Genomic DNA, 17,561 nt, shown 5'->3' on the forward strand with positions numbered 1-17,561 from the left:
GGGATATGCTAGGATGAGACTTTTGTTTATTTTATGATATCCTTAAATCTTTGGTATTCCTAAGAAAGTTTCTTTCTAGAATTCATAACAAATGAAAATGGACTAACAAAACTGATCTTTGTTTTTAGTGCCCCCATCCATAGCAGATGAAGCCACAGATCTCTTGGTAACAAAGCTATCTCCAGTAGTAATTTCCTGCACTGCCTCAGGGGTTCCTGTTCCCTCAGTTCGTTGGACCAAAAATGGTGTAAAGTTGCTTCCCAGAGGAGATGGCTACAGAATTCTCCCTTCAGGTACTGTGCATGGCTGGAGTCCAGATACAGCAAAAGGGACTGATTATGCACATCTAGAAGTAATTAATTGGATACAAACAACTCCTTAAAAAAAAAAAAATTCTTTATTTAGAATAAAAATATAGACCTCTTAGGAAGAGTGCTGCTCCGTGGATGCAGGATACTGCTGTGTGCTGTAATGCACTCTCTCTCTGCTGTAGGTGCTGTTGAAATTCCTGCTGTTCAGTTAGCACATGCAGGTCGGTACACCTGTGTGGCCTGGAACACGGCTGGCTCTGCTCATAGGCATGCCACTCTTCATGTTCAGGGTAAGGTGCGAAAAGAAAACGCATTCTGTCAGAAAACTTTGCCTGCATAATACATGGCTGTGCCACAGAGTAAAGATGAGCACAGATTGGACTGTCAGTAGAAGAGCACTTCCACTGTGCTCTTTATAAGAATCCAGTTAGCTGTTGTTAATTCAGCCTTCTCAGGCTTTCAGTTATGTAATTTAAATGTCTTCTGTATTTTCTAGCCTTGAAAGTTTACCAGTTGGCATTTTGCCTTTCATTTTGTTCTACAGAACCACCCTTTATCCAAATTCAGCCAGGGATGCTGGATGTCATTGTGAACAATCCCATTCTCTTACCATGTGAAGCAGTGGGAACACCTCAACCCATAATAACATGGCAAAAGGAGGGTATCAATATAATGACAACAGGTATCCTCTTACAGTCTGTAATTCAGCCCGATTTGCTAGAACTCAGAAACTTTCTCTCTGTTCTGTGAATGTCCAAATCCATTCTTTTTAAAAAGAAAAAAAAAAAAAATCCATACTTTGCTTACATTTGTTTCAGGAAACAGTTATATGGTTCTTCCCAATGGCAGCTTACAGATTAAAGAATCAACTGTTGAAGATGCTGGCACTTATACATGTGTTGCTCAAAATCCAGCTGGCACTGCTTTGGGAAAAATCAAACTGAAAGTTCAAGGTAAATAAAATTCTGAACTCTTGTTGTAGTGATTTATAGACAAGAAATTCATGCATGTTTTCTGTTTGTAAACCTAAATATAAGCAAAACAACAGGTCTAATGCTTTCCTATGTGATGTGACATGAAGTAGAGCCCAGGAGGCTTATTCCCTTTAGTTGTCTACTTCAGAATCAACGTATGCTTTTAGGCTTGTTTTCACTGAGAATTCCATGTTTCTTACATCATCTCAATCTTTTCTAAATTTTCATAATCCTTTTTCAGTCCCTCCTGTCATCAAGTCCCAGCCGAAGGAGTATGTTGTTCCTGTTGATCAATCTGTCACTCTACAGTGTGAGACTGAAGGCAACCCTGGGCCAGAGATCAGTTGGCATAAAGATGGCCAGCAAGTAACGGAATCCATGAGAAGAAGAATCCTTAGCACTGGGGCACTGCAGATTGTGTTTGCACAGCCTGGTGACACAGGCCGTTACACATGCATAGCTGCAAATGTGGCAGGGTCCAGCAGTTCCAGCATGGAACTTGTTGTGCAGAGTGAGTGGGGCTGTATGGAATCAAGGTGTACTATAACAGCATGGACCTATGGAGGGTGAGGAGCTGGGATGTAAGGGAGAGGTTCAGGAAAATGGTGCTATTTGATGTGTGAATTGTATTGGTTTTGTAGCATCAGCCATTTTCTCAAACTCAGGAAGAGCATTACATTCCCTTAACTCAGTTTCTTCTTTATTGCATGTATTTCACACACTGTGGCATGCTTAATGGATAGTCATTGGTAGATACAAGAAACAATACAGAAGGTCCAGATTTCTTCAATCCAGTATTGCATGTTTTTACAGAAGAAGGAACTTTAAAAGGTTTATTGAAATGCATACATATTCTTTTTACAGCTCCACCCAAGATTCACAATATGGAGGCACATTACACAGTCACGGAGGATTCCCGTGCTGTTCTGGCCTGTGTGGCAGATGGAATTCCAACGCCAGTAATAAACTGGAAGAAGGACAATGCACTGTTAACAGAGATAGTGGGAAAATACAAGACTGTGCCAGGTGGAGACCTCATTTTGGACAATGTTGTTGTAAGTTCACTAAATTTAAGATGTGACTTGACTAGCTTGGATGTGATGCAACCCTACTTCTCTTCATTTTCACCAGTTTATGGGTTAGTCTCTTATTTTATTTTGTTTCCTTGTTCTTAATATTTTAGAGTCTTTGTAAATGTTTCATTTTCCATTGCTGAGTAAAATATCTGCAACAGACTTGTAGGGATCATTTCTCAGAATGGACAAAAACAAGTGTAAGGTCATCTTTCAAAAACAGAGGAAGCAAGAGTTCAGATGAATTTTTCTACCAAATGCTATTTTCAAATGTTTTGATATTCCACTGCCATTACAAGCTGTAACATTGCATAAGATACAGCACAACTGACATTTCCCCAACTCCTTTTTTTTCAGCCTGCAGATTCTGGCACTTATACCTGTACTGCCAAGAATGCTGCTGGAGAAGACACACATACTGTCACACTGGTTGTTCACGTACTCCCAGCTTTTACTGAACTGCCTGGAGATGTAACTTTGACTAAAGGAGAACAACTTACATTAACTTGCAAAGCAACTGGGATACCTGTGCCCAAAATAACTTGGACTTTTAATAATAACATCATTCCAGGTGGGAAACACCAAGTTACTGGTCATTCTGCTCTAGATTTTTTCCTTTCGCAGCACTGCAATTGATTTAGCATAAGAAAGAGAAAAAACCTTGAGATAATAAGCTTGTTAGGCAGTGATTAAGTATGGAATAAATATCTTAAGTATTATGCAATAGTGTAATTAGATTGCTCCTGAGGCACAGCTGCAAGAAGGATAATTAAGAAATTTTCCCTATTCTGTAGTCAATAATGTAACACATTAAAAACACACAGTATTTGATGACATTTACTCAACATCCAACAACTAAAGCTATTTCTCTCAAGTATGAAGAAAGTCTCAGCTGTGCAAAGAATACAGATGCACAGAGCTTGAAATTGAAGAACAACTTTTGTGAATATGTGCATGTGGGAAAATATATCTGTGACTTTTCTGTGCAATTCAGAGTCTTAGAAATGAAATGGCATGATACCATTTCTGCTAAATAGCACTTTAATTCATAGAATCATAGAATCGCAGGCTTGGAAACGACCTGCAAGATCATCTAGTCCAACCGTCCTCCCATCACCACTGCTACCACAAACCCTAAACCAGATCTCGTAGCTCCTCATCCAGACACCTCTTGAAAGCTGCCAGGGACAGCGACTCCACCCTGGGCAGCCATTCCAGTGCCTGGTCACTCTCTGAGAGAAGGAGTTCTTCCTCATGTCTAAGCTAAACCTCCTCTGGTTGTGTCCATTTTCTTGGGTCCTGTTTGTTGCCTGGGAGAAGAGGCCAAACCCCTCCTCATCACAGCCTCCCTTCAGAAAGTTGTAGAGTGCAGTGAGGTCTCCCCTGAGCCTCCTCTTCTCCAGACTAAACAATCCCAGCTCCCTCAGCTGTTCCTCATAAGACTTGTGCTCAAGACCCCTCACTGTTCAAACAGTCTTAAGAAATATCAGCTATTGAAATGCGTATGTTTAAAATTATCAAAGTAATCCTTTACTGTGTGTTCTGCCTTCAGCACAGTATGATGATGTAAGTGGACACAGTGAACTTGTTATTGGAAGAGTATCTAAAGATGACTCTGGTACCTATGCATGCACAGCAGAAAACACAGTTGGCTCCATCAGAGCTATTGGTTTTGTGTATGTCAAAGGTATGTATAAATAACAGCAGTTGTGATCACTGTCAGAGTTTCCTGCAGCCATGTTCATATTAACAGGGAATCACAGAATCATAAAATAGCCTGGGTTGGGAGGGATCTCAAAGATCATGTAGTTCCAATCCCCTGCCATGGGTTTGTTGCCACCCAGCAGATCAGACTGTGCAGGGGCCCATCCAGTCTGGCCTTCAGCACCTCCTGGGATGGGGCACCCGTAACTTCTCTAGGCAGCTTGTGGCAGTGCTTCACCACCCTCTAAGAATTTTGTGATACGGTTGTAGGCTGCAAACATACACTGCTCATTTGCTTCAAGCTATTTGTCCACCAGAACCCCAAACTCTTTCTCCACATGGCTGATCTTCTCTCAATCTGTGCATTTGTCACATATTATTTGGTACCTGGTCTTTGGATGAATGGGAACAAAATAGAAACAGATTGAAATTCCCATTTTGTCCTCAAGTTAGGGACAAACAATTCCTTTGAACCATTCCATTCAGGGTATTTTGTTTTGACTCTACTATTTGTTTGCTACCAACTGTTTTTTTAGAGCCTCCGGTCTTCAGAGGGGATTACCATCCTAGCCGAATTGAGCCCTTGGGTGGTAATGCTATGCTGAACTGTGAAGTCAGAGGGGATCCACCTCCAACCATCCAGTGGAGCAAAGAAGGAGTGGACGTTCAGATTAGCAAGAGGATCCGACAGCTTAACAATGGTTCTCTTGCTATCTACGGCACTGTAGTGAGTCACTGGTCTGTTGTGATGTGTTTTTGTGTTGCAGTTAATGAATACAGGTATTCCAGATAATATCGTTTTGAAAGAGTGAGACTGGATATTTAATCCAGTTTGTTTTACCTTTAACAAATACTGGTTTAATTCACTCTAGAATCATACTCAAATTACTGTAACAAAAATCAGGGAACTGTCATTTCCTTTAATTGTCAGAAAGACTGTATCTACATACCATTATTTGGTGTATGAAATCTTGATGATACCCAATTAAAAGAAAATTTTGTTTTGAACCTTTAAAAGACTTTGGGTTTTGCCCATTCAGATCAGCTGAAAAGCAATTGCAAGCCTTGTAATATCTGAATTCCTAATAGAAATGACAAGACCCTTCCCCCATGCCCCATGGCTGTAACTCCATGTCTGTATTTTAGAATAGAGTTAGAAACAATAGCTTCTTTGGAGTTATTTAGGAAAAAAAGAGATCTGATCTGAATTAAAGGAAATAAAAAATGGAATAATTGCAGTAAAGATAATTTACAGCATCATCTGTTAATAAAGGCAAAATGCTTACATACTATAGAATCTAACAGTGTGCCTCTTAGAATTCAGTGTATGCCACGTTGTACTGCAGATTCACTCGCATGAGGTAAACTGAAATCCTTGTTATATCCATGTGGGTACAGACTATTTGCCTTTTGTTCTTTAGAATGAAGATGCTGGTGACTACAAGTGTGTGGCAACAAACGATGCTGGTGCGGTGGAACGTAGTCTAACACTCACCCTTCAGAGTAAGGCACTAAATGATAAGCTTCATGCCACTAAATCAGAGTAGTCATCTCCCTTTCAGCATTTGCACTCCCATTGGTTTTGAAGGTTGGGCACCTTACTATACTTTAGGTTGATTAATCTCATCTTTCACTGTTAGTAATGAAGCTGGCAACTGAAATCAAGGAAGGAAAGCACATGGAGGATGATGTAGCTCATTCATCATCAATCAGCTTAGGTGGGGCTGAATCACCTTCTGAAAAGGGTCCATTTTCTCAGTTGTATGTAGAACTGGATTAAACTAGACCTGACCTTTAAATTGAGAAAGGTACATGAAATGAATGCCAATATTTTATGTTTTGCAGAAATAATATTTTGGATTTTTTTTTCTACTGGTTATAGAATTTTTTCACTGGTGGTTGAGGTAGTAGACTCAAGCAACCTGGATGTGTGCTTTATATCTCAGTTGCCTTCAGGCCATGGTTAGTAGCATCTTTCAGCAGATTTTTTAAAATGTAATATAGGAAGACTGTGTCCCAGTCCCAACTTTGGCCCTCAGTTTGCTATACATTAAAAACAGTCTTATCAATGTTGTTTTAACTTGCATGTTCTATCATTTGACAGTGGAAGATCAGTTATAATAATTTGTCAAAATAAAGAGACTAGGTTTTTTTGCCCTTTCTGACCAGACTTCTAATACTATAATGGAAGAATGTACCCATGTGCTGTTGCCTAAAGCCTCTCTCTTTCAGGTCCTCCAGTCATCACCATTGAGCCTGCAGGGACCACTGTTGAAGCTGGTGCTACAGCAATGATGAACTGCCAGGCCAGTGGAGAACCCCCTCCAGCCATCAGATGGTCCCGCCAAGGTCATCCACTTGTGAGTGATGACAGGGTGACTGTCTTGCCTAATGGCTCCCTGCATATCACTGCAGCACAGAAGGAAGATACATCTGAATATGAGTGTGTAGCAAGGAATCTAATGGGATCTGTGCTTGTTAGAGTTCCACTGACTGTCCAGGGTACGTGCACAAAATACAGGGCAATAACTTTCAAACTAGTAGATTCCAGCATTAATTGACAGTAACAACAAGACTTTATCTTATCCCTTCCATGTACGAATTAGGTGCATGTTAGACCTGTTCTGAGATGTCTTAGTGGGTTTGTGCTTCATGCTGTTTTGTTCCTCTGATTGCACTCATCTAGCTGTACATAAATAATAATGAAAGATCTTGAACTTGATCCCATCCTCAGAATGTACATAATCATGTCTCTGAAGAAAAGCATATAGGAACATAAACTATTTCAGAGCATCTGAGGTGATCTCTGAATTAATAAATTTCTGCAGTAGTGAGGACATGAAGCAGGTTGGATTTCCAAGCATGGCCTCTGAAGTACATTTTGCTCTTTCCTCTCTCAGTCATCATAAGTACATGTTCCCAACAGAGCACATTTTTCCCACTGCAGTGCATGGTGGATTTTCGGATTGGCTTGAATGGCAACCTTGCAGCGTAACATGTGGTCAGGGTGTTCAGGAGCGCACTCGTAGATGCAACAACCCCCTTCCAGCAAATGGTGGGAGACCGTGTGAGGGGCCTGACACAGATGTGCGCAGCTGCCACAACAAGCCATGTCCAGGTACTTATAAATAGATTTATATTTTTAATTTGCCTTTAATAGATTGATATTTTTAATTTGCCTTATGTCAGGTACCTCAGTAATATACTATTTTCACCATGGATCTTCATGACAGATGGATTTTTCTGACAGGGTGAAATTCATCTTGAGTTTTGTGGAAAGGAAATTTATGCACACACACACAGTTTTCTGTTTGTTTGTTTGTTTTAAAGTATTTTAATTAAACTGAAAATTTCTGTTTCTTAGTTGATGGCAACTGGTCTGAATGGGGGATTTGGGAGGAGTGTTCAAAGAGCTGTGGAGAAGGGAACAGGACCAGAACCAGAACCTGCAGTAATCCACCAGCCCAGCACGGCGGGAAGCCATGCAATGGCAGTGCTGTGGATTTCATCATGTGCAATGTTGGGCCTTGTCCAGGTAAGAGAACGTTATTGTAGAATTGACTGTGTAAGGGGCTTTTTTTCAGCAATTTCTTTCTTTTCCCCACTCAATAAAAATACTAATTTTGTTTTTCGATGTGGCCCATCTGCTCACAGAGTAGCATTTGCTACTCTAAACCTACTCCACAAAGCCTATTAAAATGGAAAAAACAAAGGCCACATAAAGCACTCTAATAATAATTTAAGAAATTAGTGGTACTTTTCCTCTGCTTTTAACATTTTCAGTCACATGTGTTTCTCCTAGCTAGCTGCACGTTACGCTTTCTTTCCTGTCTTGGTACTACTTACTGCATTTGGCAGGATGTAGTTTATTCATAGCCTATCACCGCTGGCATGTTTCCTTCTACAGAGTTTTCATTATATGGATTTTTCCCATTTGCCTGGCTTTTCTGCTGCCATGAAGTTAAGTGTCCATCCACAGCCTGAGATTCATTTCTGTAGATCTTGGTAACAAAGTCATTCTGGCCTCTGCTTACTGGTACCCACCAGAGTCAGTGTGCCAGGTTTTTGCTAGCATGCCCTTCCCAGCCTGAGATCTTTGGCCTAACACAAGGCAGTCACATCCAGTTAACACCAGATTTGATCAAATCATTCTGTTCTGCTGTTCAAAGGTTCTAATCAGGTGAGGAGATATATTCAGGAAATGAAAAGGAAAGGATCTCTCGTTTGGAAACTTCTCATCTGGTTCAGCTATTGCTTGAAGCACAGGTTTTTGGAGGGCTTATTCAGAGTATTTTATTTATTGATATTTTTGTTTTGCTTTTGTTTGTTTTTATTGTTTAACTTGACATTACAGCTACACAAAATAAAGCAGCTGTATGATTTAAACAGTTGTGTGGCTGTGCTGACTTTGCAGTTGATGGTGAGTGGAGCTCCTGGCTTCCGTGGGGCCCATGCAGTGAGAGCTGTGGGAAAGGCACCCAGACGCGGCTGCGGCTCTGCAGCAGCCCCCCTCCCTCACATGGTGGGTCCCACTGTCACGGGCCTGATGTGCAGAGGCAGGTCTGCAGCAAGAGGCACTGCCCAGGTAAGATATGTCAGATAGAAAGAGACAAAATGGCAGTTTCCAAATTTTGCTTAAGTTATATCTAATGCTTTTCAGTTCTAAAACTGTCATCCCTGAAAAAATTCCATTCAAGCCTTCTAATTTCAGAGGTCTCTCCCAGTCTTCAACATTCCTATGTAGACCTAACATGTGGGATTTCTTCTTCAGTCCTTTTGTCCCCTCCATTACGCAGCATCCTGAATCCTTGGCTGTTACATTACAGTCTGCCCAAGGCGGTGATTTCAGGAGCCACTTTATGCACGAATATCTAAAGCTAACGGAATGGCTGAGCACGAGGACTCAGTGATCCCTGACCATGAATGTAGTAGGACCACAACTTACCTACAGATCGTGCTGGTCTCCAGCTTTCACTCCTGAAAATCCATATGTAGAAACCCCTGTGTATCTGAGATGTTCTACAGGGAGAGTCAGTGTTACCCTGATATAACTCTGACTCACTTTATCTCCAACATCAGAGGCTGTAACTGTTCCTTGCTGTGCCTTTCTCATCAGTGGACGGGAAATGGGCCCCATGGGGCAGCTGGAGTGCCTGCACTGTGTCCTGTGGTGGAGGCAGCAGTCAGAGAACACGCCAATGCTCAGACCCAGCACCACAGTTTGGAGGTCATGGATGTGAAGGAAACGACATACAAGTTGATTTTTGCAACAGTGGTCCTTGTCCTGGTGAGTGCTTTCAATTAGGCTGCTTGTCCACATGATGGATTTGTAGGTGTGGATAAGAGGAAGGAAGGCCTCCACAAATCACATTTGTACTCCCAATATATGCAGAAAAATCAGGGAATCTGAACACAGTCAAGATAATCTCTCCATCTCTCAGCAAGAGTGGGGCATTTTAAACACTTCTTGGGAACACAAACCAGCAGCAGCTTGTGTATAAGCACCTGCAAGACTGTCAGAGGTCTCAGAAACTCAGAATCACATGGTCTGGAAAAGGCCTCCAAGTTCATCAGTCATCAAGCTGACCTGGTTGTGCACCTCTGTAAAGTCACAGCTGTCCAGGCACAAAGTACTGCAAATCTGAACTCTGCAACTCACACCATGATCTGGTGACTTGTTCTGTTAGTGAGATGTGCTGCACGCTTTCTGCATTAGTCACTTAATGAGCTATGGTGTTCCGGAGTTGGTTATTGCACACCAAGAAATCACTGAATGCTGGACAAGATAACTTGATCTTTAAGTCTGGCTCTTGCTTTTGGTTTACGAAAAAAAAATAGGTTACTGTTCAATAGGAATATTTTCCTACCTTGAATGTCTGTTTTTATTATGTACTATAAGAGGAAAGTTGCATAAAATATGACATTTATTTTCACAGTTCATGGCAGCTGGGGCCCCTGGGGCAGCTGGGGAGCGTGCAGCCGCTCGTGCAACGGCGGGCAGGCAAGGCGGTACCGAGGCTGCGACAGCCCTCGCCCCAGCAGTGGTGGCAGGGCCTGTGCAGGGGCTGACATGCAGATCCAGCGGTGTGGCACTGACTTGTGCCCCGGTGAGTGTCTCCATAGTGCTGCACGTCATGCAGAACAGATGTAGGATGGTTGTGTTGTAAGAGGAATGCAGAACGTTCCTTTCATTATTTGCAATTTCATACAATACCTAGAAATCCACTCTCATTTTTTTAATGACCATCACCTACCATGATTTCCTCTTTCACTGTACCAAAATGAGTTAGAATAATCCTTAAAGGAAAAAGTATATGAAAATCTCTTGTAAACCTAATAATTTTGCTTTTGCTTTATGGTAAATACAGTTTATGAGGCAAACTTCCATAACTTATTCCAGGAGCAGGGAAGGATGCTAAGTCCACGTGGTTTAATCTAACTATGATCAAAGCAGTTAACTGATTTATTAACACAAGAATCAGTGACCTTACACGTTCAGGATCAGTGCTAGTAATATAGGATATAAACCACTATGCTAGAGACTTACTAAACACCTACAAATGTCTAAGATTCCTTCCATAATTCATCCTAGAAAAGGGTTTTAATTAAATTACTAATATTTTTTATATAATAAATCATTAAATCCCTCCTCTGTGCATACCTCCATACCTTCAGTGTGGAGGTAATGCAGTAGCTTTGTGTGTAGGTGTGCCACTTCTAACACCCTGCTGACTGGCACTGCAGTAGCAAAGCCCCCAAACAGGCCACACTTCGCCCCCAGGCTGTGAGTGTGCGGAAGCTTGCTGCCCCCTGCAGTCACCCTCCTGGCTTGGGTGCGTGCTGCTCGCAGTGTGCTGGGGAACAACACTCCACTGGCAGATGGTGAGACCAGTGGGATAACTTCTGGCAGCACTGAGCCCAGTTTGCTTTGGTTGTTTACCCTCATCTTACCTGGGTTTCTCCCCACAACTACAGATCTTCATGCGTATTTTTACTTCTCTGGTGACTTAGGACCGGTAGGAGCTCAGCACTCACCACCACGCTGTCCCACCTCAGAAGGAGAGGGGGAGAAAATAAGATGGAAAAAAAATCCTATGGGCTGAGATAAGAGCAGGAAGATTGCACGCCAATTACTGTTGCAGTCAAAACAGACTCGGCATAAGGAGATCAATATAGTTGGTTACCAATTATGTAATAGCAAACTAGAGCATTGAAAACTAAATCCAGCTAAAAACATCTTAGCTCCATCCATCTTCTACCTCCTCCCTCCAAGTAGCACAGGGGAGCAGGGAACGGGGTTCTACAGTCATTCTGTAATTCTCCATCTCTGCTGCTCCTTGTGGTCTGCCCCTGCTGCACTTGAGGTCCCTTCCATGGGCGCCATTCTTTATGAACTGATCCCTTGGGCTTCCCACAGGCTGCGGCCCTTCAAGCACTGTTCCAGCTTGGGTCCGTACCATTGGATGTCCTTCCCAAACTGTTCCCGCACACGTCTGTACCACGGGGCCCACTCTTCAGGCGCTGCCCAGCCCGAAGGGTGCTTCAGGCCAGCACAGCCACACAGGCGGCAGCTCGCCCAGCCCTCCTGCCCCACCGCTGCTCCCCCAGCCCTCTCCACGGCTGCAGCTCCGGCCTGGAGCTCCTCCTGCAGGCCACATCCACTTGCTGCACCGTGGGCTCTTCCATGGCTGCACTGCTCCACATGGTGCCCCCCGGGTTGCAGGGGACGACCTGCACTACAACTGGAGCTGGCTCTGCTCTGATACAGGGCAGCCTCCCCTGCTACCGAAACCTTTCCATCTAAATCCAATACCACTTTTCAAACTGACCAACTTTACGCAAAATTTCCTGGTATTTCCCTGGTTAATATTTAATTTGGCTGATGGTTATGTGAAACTTCATTGTTACCTTCTCCTTGTCAGTTTTGAGCAACTGTCAGCACCAACTGATAAGACATCTCCAGATGCTCTGTTCATGCTGTGTACAGTCACATTCTCAGCATGTCAGCTATTGTTATTGAGGCCGTGCTTTGGAGACCTTCCCTCCCTGGGTAATTTGGCCAAATCTAATTGATCTCCTGTGAGCATTTGGATCAACAGAACATGTTTTCTTTATTTTTGAGATTTATGGTTTGTGTGGTTTGTTGTAATCTTCCATCAGTTTTATACCCAGGCAGTTTCAGATAATTCTTTTTAAGAATGGCACTCCCAAAGCTCTGAGCAGTTGGGTTGTTCCTCTAGTGAGAGACAAGCAGTAAGGATGACAGGGGATTCTGAATATTGACAGCTCTTCTGTATGAACTGGTTTCTGATGGATCTGCATTCATTTGATTGTGCTTCTTAATCCTGAAATAATAGAATCACCAACGGTGGAAAAGACCTCCAAGATCATCCAGTGGATGGTTACATCCACCCACAGTATTTCTCTACAAAACCTTGTCCTTTAGTACAACATTTAAACCTCCAGGGACAATGACTCCACAGCCTCCCTGGGCAGCCGACTTCAGCACCTGTCCGCCCTTTTTGGAGGACCAATTTTTCTTTATGTCCTACCTGAACCTCCCCTGGCACAACTTGAGGTCATTCCTCTGTTCCTATTGCTAGTTATATGGGAGAAGAGGCTGGCCTCCACCTCGCCACAACCTTTCAGGCAGTTGTAGAGAGCAATGAGGTCTCCCCTGAGCCTCTTCTTCTCCAGCCTAAACAATCCCAGTTCCCTCAGCCGTTCTGCATAAGACTTGTGCTCCAGACCCCTCACCAGCTTAATTGCCGCTCTCTGGACGCGCTCCACAGTGTCAAAGTCATTCTTGTAGCAAGGGGTCCAAAACTGAACACAGCACTTGACGTGTGACCTCACCAGGGTTACAGAGGAACAGTCACTTCCCTGCTTCTGCTGGCTGCACTTTGCTGATACCAGCCAAGATGCCATTGGCCTTTGTGGTCACCTGGACACACTGCTGGCTCATGTTCAGCTGAGTGCTGACCAACACCCTAAGGTCAATTTCTTCCATACAGTCCTGCAGCCACTCTGCCTCAAGCCTGTAGTGATGCCTGGAGTTATTGTGGCCAAAGTGCAGGACCTGGCACTTGGTCTTATTGAACTTCATCCCATTGGCCTCAGCCCAGCTATCCAGTTTGTCCAGATCATTCTGTATGGCCTTCCTACCCTCAGGCAGATCGACACTTCGTCTCAGCTTGGTGTCATCTGCAAACTTAATGAGGGTGCACTCAATCCCCTCATCCAGATCACCAATAAAGATATTAAACAGGACAGGCCCCAGTGCAGACCCCTGGGGAACACCACTTGTGACCGGTACAGCTGGATTTCACTCCATTCACCATCAGTTCTGTGTAGCCTGACATTCTCAGGGGCAGATGCAAAGAGACTGGCTAAAGGAATCTTTATAGAACCTCTTGCAGAGGGCAGCTGATAGAAATTGGGAAGTGGGTGACTGTATGTCTCTTCTTGTGATACTATTTCTTTTCTTTGTCACGTTAGTTCCGTCAAAAACTAATGACATAAAAGCATTACTGATGCAGCCTAAAATATTTTAAGTGAACTTTCCTCATTCTCTCTTTCTTTAGTGAATGGAAACTGGGGGCCATGGCAGACATGGAGCCAGTGCTCTGCTTCTTGTGGCGGAGGAGAGCAGACCCGAACACGCCTATGCAGGAATCCTGCCCCGCTATATCATGGCCATCCTTGTCCTGGAGACTCCTCCCAGAAATCCAGGTGTAATAGTCAAGCATGTCCTGGTGAGTTAATTTTCAGCCTATGTGTTATGGGAGTGTTGTAAAAGACTGCTGCACTCCTAATCAGACTGGCTCATTTTCTTGGCTTACATCTCTGCAACTGCTGTTGAATAAATTTGTTGTTGTTGTAACCTGTTACTCAGCACTGGTGTATGCTCTTAAACAATTGTTGCTTTTCAGAGATGTGGATATAAGGCGGTTCCTGTGTTACTGTGCATGTATCTCAGATCATATATGAACGCCACACTGTTATCTGCAGGTTGCGAGCTTGACTGTTGCAATTAATGTAGTAATATAAGCAGAAATACCCACATGGACAATATTTCTGGCTTTTCTCTCTCCCATAATATCAGCCATGGTGCTTTTTTTTTTTCCTTCATCCCTTTCCTCTCCTGCACAGGTGGTCCTTCACGTGCCCAAGGCAGCATCATTGGAAACATCAACAATATTGAGTTTGGAATTGCTTTCATGAATGCCACAGTAACAGACAGCTCTGAATCTAGAGTAATACAAGCAAAGATTACAAGCATCCCTCAGAGCCTTGGTAGGCTTTTTACTACTTTTTATCTTTTATTTTTTCTAGAACCAGGTTGAATTCTGTGCAGTGCTAGTTCAGTTTATCGGGGGTCACTGGAGAAACTGATCTAACTTTTTAGACCAAGAGAGGAAAAAGGAATCTTCAGTACTTATTCTTAGAATTTTAATGTTAATATCTGTACATCCTCTGAATTTTTCATAGTTTTAATTGTATGGGTTACTCATATTTTAGATTATATTCTTATTTTGGCTTCATAGTCAGCTCTTGCTGATGGGGGGGGGGGCACTTAGCATTGGGAAAAAGCCCTCAGATATTACTCTGGATTTCTTTCAGGTCCAGCACTGAGAAAGCTTGTTTCTATTCTGAGCCCAGTCTATTGGACAACTGCAAAAGAAATTGGAGAAGCAATGAATGGATTTACGCTCACTGACGCGATATTCAAGAGAGAAACCCAAGTGGAATTTGCAACTGGTTGTTACCTGTGATGCACCATGTCTTTCCAGCAAGCGTGACAGATACTGCATCCCTTTAAAAGAATCTCATCATCAGTGCTGAATTTTGATTCTTAATGCTTATGCTGCTATTTTCTGAGTGCCTGTTGCTTTCAGAGTTTTAAATACAGCTTTTACAGTTTTAGTTGAGAACACATAATGCTTATGTTATAGGCATGGTATGCTTTATAAAAATATTAGCGTGAGATAAGTGGTCAAGTGATCCAATTCAGATAGTCCTTGGCTTACAGGAGTCCCTCGTTAGGATGCTTTATAAATCTGCATGCTTTTAAAATTCACAGGAGAAGTTCTGCGAATAACTCACATTGCCCGGGGTTTGGATTCAGATGGAGCCTTACTGCTGGATGTTGTTGTGAATGGCCATGTTCTGCAGCTGCAGCCACTAGCTAATGTTAATATGAAGGTAAAGCCACTCTCAGATACCAGCCTTTTCTCTTTCATTGTTGCACACTTCCTCTCTCATCTGTATTAAAGAGGTAGGCATTAATTCTTGACAACTGTTCTACTGTGGATAACTTATTTAATACCTAATTCAGTTGACAGGTGCTAACATTGCCCTCAAAAGCTAAAAGATGCCATCAAAAAAATAGGAATGGTCACTCAAGATTTTTAGGTCTTAGAAGGAGGCATGGAACTGTGTTTGGGGCCACACACCACAGCTAGGCATGTTGAGTGAGGATTTTATTAGAGCTGTGTGTCTTTTAATAGAGGTGTGTGTCTAATGACTGCCTGATTTTATGGCTTTTCTGGAGGATTGAAATCAGCTCTTTTATGCCGTAGCATCCTGCAAAACTTCAGAATGTTACTAATTATTTGTTTGCAGCTGCAGTTATGCACAGTCTGTCAGAATGCTTTTGTGGCTGATAAAATTTTAAGAGATTACATCATAGGGCATTTTGTGTATCCTTATCTTGCATGCAGTTTGGTAACAACATGCTCTTCTCTCTGCCATAGCATCAAAACTTTGTCTTGTGCTGATCTATTATATGGAAAACAATACTCTTACACAATTCCTCTGAAAGAGGCAGAATATCCAAAATTGGCTTTAAAAAAAAAAATATATATCCTCAGACTTCTTTGGGAATGATGGGAGAGGATGGTTTGCATGACAGTCTCACTCTTGAATTGTTCTACCTCTCATTTCTAAAAGGTATTCTAATAGTAAGGTATTGCTACTAGTAAGAAAGCTTCTGTCACTGACCTGTATTCCTAATACAAAGGGATTGGTTTTCTACCTTGTTTATTTAGTATAAAGCATAAAGAACATTTTGCTTGCTATAATGCATGGTATGAAAATTTTGGATTGGAATCAAGGGCTTGATAACTGATTTTACTGGGGAAGAAAAGTTATTCTTTAAAGTTGTTTTTATATAATTGGTACTTAGTTGGTAGGTAACCAGTTGAAACACATCCCACAGTGCAAAAAATATATATCAAGTTTTCAATATTTTCATACATTGCTGTAAGTAGCATCCCCAAAATTTATACCATTTTCCACTAAATGTGTCTTTTCTCTGGTTGTTTATTTTAAAATCTGATTTAGAATACAAAAATATTTAGAGTTCAAAAGTTTGCTTTGACCAATCTTTTGTTTAGTTTTTGTAGGATATTCTCTACTGTAACTTCCATCATCAGGGTCATCAGCCTGCTTCTTATCAAAGGAAAAATAACAGATGCTGGTAAGATTCAGCAGGCAAATTAAGGGTTAAAAAAAAAAAGAAAGACATGTTGTGTGCAATACAGTTTGTTCAGCTGTTAAGAGAAAAACAATTTTCAGAATGTATCATATACTCCTTCAAAATACGAAGAGCACAGTGTTGTTAGCTGCATTCAGTGGCTGATATTGGCTGTTTCAGGATTACACAGAAGAGTACATTCAGATCGGCCCCGGGCAGCTGTACGCCCATTCCACTCGCCTCTTTGCTGTGGATGGAGTTGGTGTTCCCTACACATGGAACCACACTATTACCTACGATCACACTAAAGGAAAAATGCCTTTTTTGGTGGAAACACTTCATGCTTCCTCTATCACAACAGAATACAACCCCCTGGAAGAAACTTTGGCTTTTAAAATCCACGCTTCCATTTCAAAAGGTATTGTTCAAGTCTGTTACAAAAAAACAGCAATAACATACTGATTTACTAGCATTCCTTGCCTTTATTCTCAAAGCTAGTTATGGCTTTGAAAGAGGAACTGCTCACTCAGTGAACTTTATTGTAGATCCTGGGACTTGTGTGTCTCATTAATAAACCTGTAGATTAACATGTAGAAGCTGCTGCATTTTGCACTTTCTGTTTCTCTGCAGTTCCCATGGATGATCTCAGTTTGCCATTGCTGATGTTAACCCCTAGCATGAGCAGTAGCTTCAAATAGGCAGCCTCAAATATTCTCCATTTCCATGTGTGTACCTTTGCTTCCCCAAAATGTCCCTCTCATGTCCCTTTTGAGTAGGGGACAGCGTTGGTAGAATTTTACTTTGCATAGTTGTTCCGGAGGATTTTCTTCTTGCTCCAAAGCAGATGTAACTCGGTAACGAGGCTACGGAGGCAGAAGAACATGAGACATTTTAACCACTTTTGTGTGGAGTTTTGCAAGTAATTCTGAAGATTGTTCTTCTAGAGAAGTATTTAAAACATACAGAAAACATGATGCTGAGCTCAGCTTGAAAACTTTCGTGATACTTTGTGGAAGTTTTT

General features: G+C 42.1%; 1 protein-coding gene across 5 annotated transcripts in view; it reads left to right on the plus strand.

The window, feature by feature from the left end:
• Positions 1–17,561, plus strand: part of HMCN1 (hemicentin 1) — a 190,687-nt gene that overhangs the window by 160,549 nt on the left and 12,577 nt on the right. For 3 of the 5 annotated variants that reach the window (XM_031608483.2, XM_090145888.1, XM_090145889.1), the window contains 21 exons: positions 129–293; positions 494–601; positions 856–993; positions 1,130–1,264; positions 1,527–1,796; positions 2,150–2,340; positions 2,716–2,929; positions 3,911–4,045; positions 4,599–4,789; positions 5,484–5,565; positions 6,295–6,564; positions 7,010–7,180; positions 7,427–7,597; positions 8,477–8,647; positions 9,179–9,349; positions 9,999–10,169; positions 13,647–13,817; positions 14,215–14,358; positions 14,686–14,823; positions 15,146–15,267; positions 16,721–16,958. In XM_031608483.2, coding sequence (XP_031464343.2) covers positions 129–293; positions 494–601; positions 856–993; positions 1,130–1,264; positions 1,527–1,796; positions 2,150–2,340; positions 2,716–2,929; positions 3,911–4,045; positions 4,599–4,789; positions 5,484–5,565; positions 6,295–6,564; positions 7,010–7,180; positions 7,427–7,597; positions 8,477–8,647; positions 9,179–9,349; positions 9,999–10,169; positions 13,647–13,817; positions 14,215–14,358; positions 14,686–14,823; positions 15,146–15,267; positions 16,721–16,958 — 3,567 coding nt within the window. Of the gene's footprint in view, positions 1–128; positions 294–493; positions 602–855; positions 994–1,129; positions 1,265–1,526; positions 1,797–2,149; positions 2,341–2,715; positions 2,930–3,910; positions 4,046–4,598; positions 4,790–5,483; positions 5,566–6,294; positions 6,565–7,009; positions 7,181–7,426; positions 7,598–8,451; positions 8,648–9,178; positions 9,350–9,998; positions 10,170–13,646; positions 13,818–14,214; positions 14,359–14,685; positions 14,824–15,145; positions 15,268–16,460; positions 16,545–16,720; positions 16,959–17,561 lie in introns of those variants that run through there. The other 2 variants (XM_090145890.1, XM_090145892.1) reach the window with 2 other exon arrangements.

This window comes from Phasianus colchicus, chromosome 9, assembly GCF_987193195.1.
Source record: "Phasianus colchicus chromosome 9, bPhaCol1.hap1.1, whole genome shotgun sequence".
Lineage (NCBI taxonomy): Eukaryota > Metazoa > Chordata > Aves > Galliformes > Phasianidae > Phasianus > Phasianus colchicus.